The sequence below is a fragment of the Drosophila persimilis genome, unplaced genomic scaffold (genome assembly GCF_003286085.1).
Source record: "Drosophila persimilis strain 14011-0111.01,24,50 unplaced genomic scaffold, DperRS2 tig00000002-arrow-pilon, whole genome shotgun sequence".
Taxonomy (NCBI): Eukaryota; Metazoa; Arthropoda; class Insecta; order Diptera; family Drosophilidae; genus Drosophila; species Drosophila persimilis.
The window spans coordinates 12,934,535-12,942,831 of record NW_020825289.1 but is presented as its reverse complement, the minus strand read 5'-3'; the positions used below and the strand labels follow the sequence as shown (position 1 = coordinate 12,942,831).

The following is an 8,297-nucleotide window of genomic DNA, read 5'->3' as shown; positions in this document are numbered from 1 at the left end:
GGTACTGCCATGCCAATTGGAATGCCATTTTAATGGTTTGTCTAATTGAAAATTCCCGCTCAGTGCCATTAATCGATGGGCTCTTTTCCGTCGCGGCCGTTTTCCCGATAAAGGTTAAGAGAATTGGCCGTAAAAGCCGTCTGCCGAACCGGTTCACTCGCTTAACTAAATTGGATTTCAAATAAATTTATGTTAATTTTTCGTTGCCTTGTAACATTTCCATAAGTATTTCGATTGTTTGCTCGAAATACTTTTTCGCCTCTCCATTGTCTGTGTTGGTGTTGGTGTTGGTCATCCCCAAGTTTGTGGCCTAAGTCTTTTGTTTGGCTCGCCAGACCACACACACGCACTCGCGCTGACACTCGAACTCTCACAGATGCACACGCACACACTCACACACTCACACACGCACACACGCACGGGAGGGGCAGCTTGTTGTTTTGGTATCTGAGAGGCATTGATTTCACTTATTTGGGGCTGGGGCTGGGCTGGGGCTGGGGCTGGAATGAAACAATTTAACAAGCCCGTTAACAATTTGCACAAAACATTGCTCTCCCCCGAACAAACGAGGTGGAAGACTCGCGGAGGCACCGAGGAGCACACCGCTCCAGCGCACGGGGGAGGGCACGCACGCCTGTTCGCATTCAATAAATAAAATGTCAAAACAATAATGAAATGAATTATGAGCGCGCATCAGCAGCAGACCGAAGCTCGAGCTGAATCTGAGACTCAGATTGAGGCAGGGCGGCGTGGGCATCGGCTCCCAATCGCCCTCCGACTCGGACATGGATTGGTACAGCGACTGCGACTGGGACTGCGACTGGGACTGCGACTGGGACTGGGACTCCGACTGGGCAATTTCTGGCTGCTTTTATTTATTGATTTCGTGCGTATGCACAATCAGCAGATACACACTCATACCGAGCCCCATTTCATTCCATTCCATTCCATTCAATCCATGGGTTACAACAATCGTCAGGAGGCTCGTTTGGCCCGGGCCTCCGGCGCTCCACTCTCGACCACTGGCAGCCCCGACCCTCGACTCCGAGCCCGTAATGAAATGTTGTCCGCTGAAGTGGATTACCACTGCCACTACCCCAGTGCGCCTGGCCTGCTAACGCCAGCGAAACGCAATCAAAACTTTCGCTACCATTGCAGAGCCCGACCCAAGCCAAAGCCAAAGCCAAAGCCAAACCGATTCGAACTGAACCAAAAAAAGCAATTATTTCGATAAAAATGACCGTTTACTGTCGTTTTGTGGATATTGAGAGCCAATTTATGTGCCCCACTCAGGTGGGAGGGCCGAGGAGGCCACGGCCGAAGATGCCCGAAGGTGGGGCAGTGGGCCCAGTCGAAGGCAAACATGATGCAAAATACGTACGACTCGGATTCGGATTGCTCAACTAATTCTGTTCCCCTGCGACTTTAACTGGGTCAAGGAAGTGAACAAGTTCTGACGAGGGACTCGCGAGGGGTTAGACCTTACGATACAACAATGTATATATGGTGGATATACACTTAACGCGTATCTAAAGTCCGTATATTGCGGCCAAAATGATATCTTGGGTACTGCAACTATAGATTTAGTTAGATCTCATGCTAAGAAATCGAATTTACATAAAGTGGATCAGCCATTTAATGGTCTACCTAATAATTAAAGTTTAATGTGATCACAGAATTACAAAAGTAAAGATTAATAGAGTCCCAGACGGAGTTGTGGGTATCTTAGCAGATCAATCGAGACAAAGAGTGTTATTCTTCAGCTCTATAAAAGTAACAAGCGGCAATTCCCATCAAGTATCCGTCAATACAGCGGAAACAATGGACAAATATGGAAGCAAACAGCTGTGGATCATAGTTGAATCGGAGATCCCCAGCCAACTTTATTGATAGTTATCGCATACTCAATGGGGCGTTTGGATCGGTGTTAAAGCCCAAATCGATACTCCTCAAAGTTAACGACGACCAATACTAGTTCATAACTGTGGCCATAAATATTTATTTGATTTTTGTGTCAATCTAAACCCTACCCAAAACGAGAGAGTCCCATAAGTAACGCAGACTCGTGTTCGAAACTTCGATTCAACCGATTATTGGTGGATTTCGTTCGATGATTTATGCGTTTCGATTTTTATGGTGCACTTAAGTGTCGGCCACTTAACCATTTTTGGCGGCCACCTGGCTGCCAGCTCTACGGAGTGGAGGGATGGGGATGGAGATGGGGCTAGAGATAGGGATAGGGATCGTCGCGACAAATAAGGTGAACATTTGAACCGACCTAGAGTATGTTACCAACTTTGATATATTTTGCATATGGCAGAGACTCATTTGTTGGCCAACGAATTGCCATTAAGGCCGAATACACACACGTACTCGTACATGTATGTGTATATGTATATCGCCCCTGACCACGTATGCATACATTAACGATCTGGATGCCGATGACGATGTCGATACAATGTTTCTGGTTTCTGGGGCCCTAGGGGCCGCGGTCCGCGGTCCGAGGTCCGAGCCGGGACACGCTGATCCGAACTGGTCTCGAGGAGCAGTATTCTGATCGTGTAAGGCTTATTGGGATCAAGATAAAAATTATGTATGATCAGAAATCAGTTTGACAACAAAATGCTTTATGTGCGCAATTCTTAACGCTGCAATTTAACAAAATGCCACATTAAGCCAGAGATCGGGGAGCGGGGTGCAGGGACACTGCGGTAACCCACTTTTCTTCCGCCAACCGGGAACCGGGAACCGGGAATCGGCAACCTCGAGCCGGGAACGGCCCCGGCATGCTAATAAGGGCGGCACATACTTTCCACCCGGGCGAAAGTATACAAAGTTGAATGGCCCTGCCGCCCCCGCCCAAAACCCCTCCATCCTTCCGCCAATCCGCCGTCCCGCGACTCCTTCCACGCCCGCAATCGTCCATCATAAACGCTGGACCGATCGGGAGCCGCAGCATCTCGACATCTCGTACGTGTCTTGGCATTTGCCAGTTGCCAGTTGCCGTTGCCGTTGCCGTTGCCCGACTGCACTGAGAGAAAGTGGGAAGGGCTCGGAAGGTGATATATATAGTATAGGTACCACCAATGTACCCTCGAATCTTGTTTGAATTTGCTTGGAACAATTTTCTATATAATATTCTACTAAAGCGTACAGAAAACCCCCCAGAAAATCCTTCAATTTGAATATAATTATTGGTAACTGAAATAGTACATTCTTGGGCTCTTGTTTTTTCTCTCAGTGCCTTAGCCTGACTATCGACCCCTGGGATGGTCATATCTGCAGTGTCGATCAATGCAAATTTTTTGAGCCGATCAAACTGGCCGAGAGCAGAAGCAGCGGCAACCTACGCATCAGAGGCTCAAGAATTATTATTAAATTCGATATAAATAATATCGCAACCGCTCCGCCGCCTGCCGGCCGCCCCCCTCGCTGGACGGCTGCTGATTAATAAAAGACGGTTGCCGTTCAAGGTAGCAGACGTAGGAGCCAAGTTCCGAGATGGCCTGCGGTGCTTAAACATTCTGAGGCATCTGTCAAACTGAGCGAAGGTGAAGTTTTCGCGAAGGCGCAGCTTGATGCCAGTCCCGGGCCCGTTCCCGATCCCGATCCCGATCCAGGAGACTCTCGCACAAGCGTTGCAACCGATGTTTCGATTTCGAGGGAACTCTTTTCATACATATGTACGTGCGTGTATGTGACAGTCTCATAATAACGCTTCAATTAAGCCCAAGCGATTCTCTGACACGATTTTCCTTTGTGCCCGCCAAAGTTCAGTCCCAGTCCCGTCCTACAGGACTGCTGAGGGCCTCGGCCTCCGCGACCACTGCCAGATGCATATCAATAAGATCTGACGTCAATTTTGATAAGCGAACGCATATTATTATTGTTATTATTAGCTATCTATACGAATACGTCTCGTCTCCCTCTCGGAGCGACCCTGCAAGTGAGTAGTGGGGCGGGGGATAGGCTCTGGCATGGAGGAGGCGAGGCGCTCAAGGAGGAGGCTAACTTATAATAAGCAGCACTGGCCAGTGCCGAGGAGAGAAGAAATCCCTTGGAGCATTTTGTCGGGTAGCTGACCGTCCAGCGACGGATATCAGGGCACAATCGACATATGCCAGCGAAAGATGAAATTCCTGGGCCATCCACAATAGCACACACACACACACGCACACACGCACACGGCGGAGGAAATAAAATAAGAATTATGCTAAAATTATGCAAGGCCCAACAATTTACAAAGTGATCGACCCCCGTTTCCACAGAGCCCTCACTGGATCTCCCCGCCCCCCCCCCCTTTACGCGGAGAATAGACTGCCAGCGGCGCAGGCGGACCAGGGATGCAGGCACCGAGGAGTGATTACCTCTTCGGGAAGTGTGGACGGTAATGTAATTACGCGAAAGTATATGTATATTGTATTAAGTATGTTGCAAGGTTGCAAGCTGGAATCTAACGGATATTATCCAAGCATAAAATTGCCCAACAAAAACTCAAATTAAAAATATCAAAAAAAGTTCGATATGAGGGATATTTTATATGTAATTTAGTTAATATTATTATATTTTTCAGCATTTTTTCCAGCTTCAATCACGCACCATGAAGACCATTAGCTTTTTCCTGTGCCCAGCCCTCGAAGCGCCCCTTCTCCCTCTCTCTTCGTTCCCTTTGGACCACGAGAGGGCGTACGATCGATGTGTGGCATACTCGTAGATAAAAAGTTGATGTTTTGACCGATATTTATGATTCCTTCACATGAAGATGGTCTCCGATGGGGCTGGAATGTCCTGTAGTTTGCGGCCATGGCAGGGGCAGGGGCAGGGGCAGGGGCAGTGGCCCCTCTGCTTCTGCTCCCTCCGTACTTCCGAGCTGCGGCGCTGATCCGTTGATCCGCTGATCCGGTGCACTCTTCGAATACATTTGTAGCAATCACGTGTTATCGCCGCATTTGGACATTTTAAAAGGTCATAACTTAAAACCTTATCGCCGCCAGCAGGCAGACAGACAGAGAGCAAACATACCGAGGGACAGAGACAGAGACAGCGACAGACACACACGGCGACACAGCGACTTGCGACATGCGACATGCAACGCACCCGTACACCCGTTCACCCCAGAGCAGTGCAGAGCAGAGCAGAGCCAAAAGTAGCCGAAATTGAGCTGAAGGATAACACGAAATGCCAGCGGAGACAGCCGCACGCAACTGCCTGATCCCGGTGCGGAGATGAGCGAATGAGAGTGAATGCCAGGCAGCCTCTGGGCTGCCTCTGGCTCGGAAGAGGGCCAGGCCAAGTGGAGATGCCACCATTACATTCCATTGAGCGCACTCCGATAATGAGCTACCACCACAGAGAGTCGCTCACACACACCACCGTCGCAGGACACTCACTCTTTCTGAAGAGGTTGGAGAGGTTGGTGCGCTAAAAGCGAACCGATAAGCTGACAGCTCCGGAGTAAGTAGGCGACCGACCTTAGGCACTACCCAGAGCCAGAGCCAGAGCCAGACTCAGACTCAGACCGGGCCTCCGCAGACCTCCGCAGACCTCCACCCCCTGCCACAGCTAGCCGCCACTTCCTTTGGCGACGTCGGCATTTTATGATAGCTGCGGGGGGCAGCCGGCAACTGAATGGCCAATGAATCTCCGACTCCGAAATCGCGACCGCAGATGACTCAGCAGAGGGGGCGCTTGGGCCGCGGGATTTGCATTTGAGAGATATCCCCGAAAATGGACCGAAAGCACCATCCCGCTTGATTGTGGCCTACAAACGCATTTGTTATTTAATGAGAAATATTACGAAACGAGGAATATTTAATCCCGAATTCTTAATTTCAAATCTATAAAGTTCTCCATTTAATTAGGCATATATGTAGATGGTTCTCAAGATGAAACGCCTAAGATCTATTCAGGCCACATTCTATCCACTCCTATTCCCGCCAACATCTGCTCTTGTCGATGTGCGAGTCCTTATCCTCAACCGAAGCGGCACAGGTCCTTTCTCTTCGATTGATGAACCGTGTAAATGGGATTCTCCATTTCAAAGCGTTCTCCAGGCAGAGCGATATCAGAGTAATTACGAACCCAGAAACAGAGAGAGACAGAACAGAGACAGAGGAGCGTGGGGGGGGGAGAAAGAATTTTCATTGTTACAAACATTTTATGGAGAAATGAGATACCCAAAGGAACGACGATCCGATTATCATCTAGTTTTCCCCGATCCGCTTCGCCAGCGCCGTACTTTGTGTGTTGACATTCTTCTTTCGGTCCCGTCCCTTCCCTTCCCTTCCCCGCCCGTTGTACCATTTCTGTGACATTTTCCTCGAAAACTCAATACAAACACAAATACGAAGTCCCAAGATGATGCCTAAACACTCCCATTCAATGACAAACCCTAAATTTACGACAATACGTATACCCCCCGAACAGGTAGAAGTGAATGAAGAGTGTACGGAGGAGGGGGCAGGGGCTGGGGCAGGGACTGGGGCAGGGGCAGATGCCTATCGGAGTGCAGTCGAAGTCGGCACAGATGACTCATCAAATTAGCGTCCAGGGCGCGGGCGATAAGCGGCCGAGCGAAGGATTAGAGGCTATCCGGAGTGAAAGAGTGTGGATGGGCCTAGGATAAAGGGAGAGTTCGATTGTTGCAGGGAAATGTGCTCATATCATTTTACAAACAGAGAAACCACTTGAGACTCGAGGCTGACTCGGCCATAAAGTCTCCGATCTCAGGGCTCTGTTCTGTTTGCTGGGAAATCTATAGGGTTTCCCTTCAGGGATCGGACCACCCTCGCGGCCGGCCAACATTGTCAAGCGATTATTAATTGCTGGGGATTTGTTGCTTAGTTAATTGGGTTCAGTCCCTGACTGGGATCCCTCCCTCTCTCCAGCAGAGTTTTCTCTTCGAGTACTGGCACTGGCCGTGGTGCTGGGGCTGGTACTGGCATGTTTACTGTTATGCATCGCAATTATCCGTTCAATTTGCACAGGAAGCTTTTGTCGCTGAGCCGAGTGCCGAGCGTGGAGTTGGAGTCGGAGTCGGGCTGATAATCCGACAGCAAAATATGCGAACGTTAATTACGCTTTTGGCGAACCTCTTACGCACTGGAGATGCGAGAGGATCCAAACCCAAGCCCAACCCCGAAACCGTTGGACTGCGGCATCTGCGGCGGTGGCAGTGGCTGTGGCAGTGGCTCTGGCAGTGGCTGTGGCAGTGGCTGTGGCAGACAACGATGCCTGACGGCAGATAATGCTGATCGCATGAATGATGGAATCGAACCTGCAGCCGCAAAGACAGCAGCGGCCAGAGATGCTGCCATACGTGTTCTGTGATCGATTAGAGGGAATCGGGAATCAAGAATCGAGAATTGAGAGGAACCTTAAGCCAGAGACAGGGACTGAGACTGAGACTGAGCCTCGGCCCCAGTGACTGCCTTGATTGAAAGCTTGCAAATTGTCTGAAGCGTCTCGCAGCCCCCAGGACGATCAGAATGGATGCACTTACATACGCGCCATTCCATGCCCCACTCACCCATTGCACTGCGTTGCATCCGATGCGTCGATGCTGTCATTGGCCTTGCACCGCCTCGCCTCGCGACGCCACGCCTCACATAGAGTGCGATCCACCACCCAAGTGGATGGGACGGCTACGATCGGACGGCTGCCGGACCGCAGCTGCCCCCACACTGGGCAGGCATCCATTTGTCTTGACCCCGAAGTGCTGCATGTGGCGTTACTTTCGTTTCTGATTAATTTGAGCTAATTTGTTAAGTAATAACCGGCCCCAAAGGGCTCGCAACCAAAGGGCCTTTTCCCCTCCCTTGTGTCCCTTGTGTTCTCGCTTCCCCCACTTGCACAGCGGCCCAAACGAAGTTGTAAAAATAATATAAAAACAGTTTGATACAAATTCCCGTGCTCTTCATTGGGTCCCCGGCGATTTATTAACACTTAACCGCAGTCCGCTCCATGCACTTTGCGTAGGAGCAGGCTCCAAAGTAGGGCGCCAAATTGTGCACGTCCCGTGCTGCTGGCCAACCTGCTCTCTCCAGTGCAGTGCAGCGGGTTTAGTATTTCGATTATTGACTGCCAGGGCCAGCGGGTGGTGGATCATGATCATGTTGGTCGCCCCAACTGGCCGAGAACCTCTTCCTAATTGACAACGCAGCCCAAGCAGGTCAATTCGAACAGAGATGTGAGAGCCAATTGATGAGCCCCAAAGAAACTGGAGACACAAGAGATTTTTCTCCAACTGATTTCTCCCTCACTGTGGGGATCAGCCCGTGAAACATATATGCATTCCG

The 8,297-nt window shown here is 50.1% G+C and overlaps 1 protein-coding gene across 1 annotated transcript; it reads left to right on the top strand.

Annotated features, from left to right (window-relative positions):
* The first annotated feature begins 1,236 nt into the window (after positions 1-1,236).
* Positions 1,237-3,805, top strand: LOC113565033. Its single transcript, XM_026984953.1, is given in 4 exon segments — positions 1,237-1,293; positions 3,242-3,432; positions 3,434-3,584; positions 3,773-3,805. Coding segments are annotated over 4 exon segments (432 nt in total).
* The last annotated feature ends 4,492 nt before the right edge of the window (positions 3,806-8,297 follow it).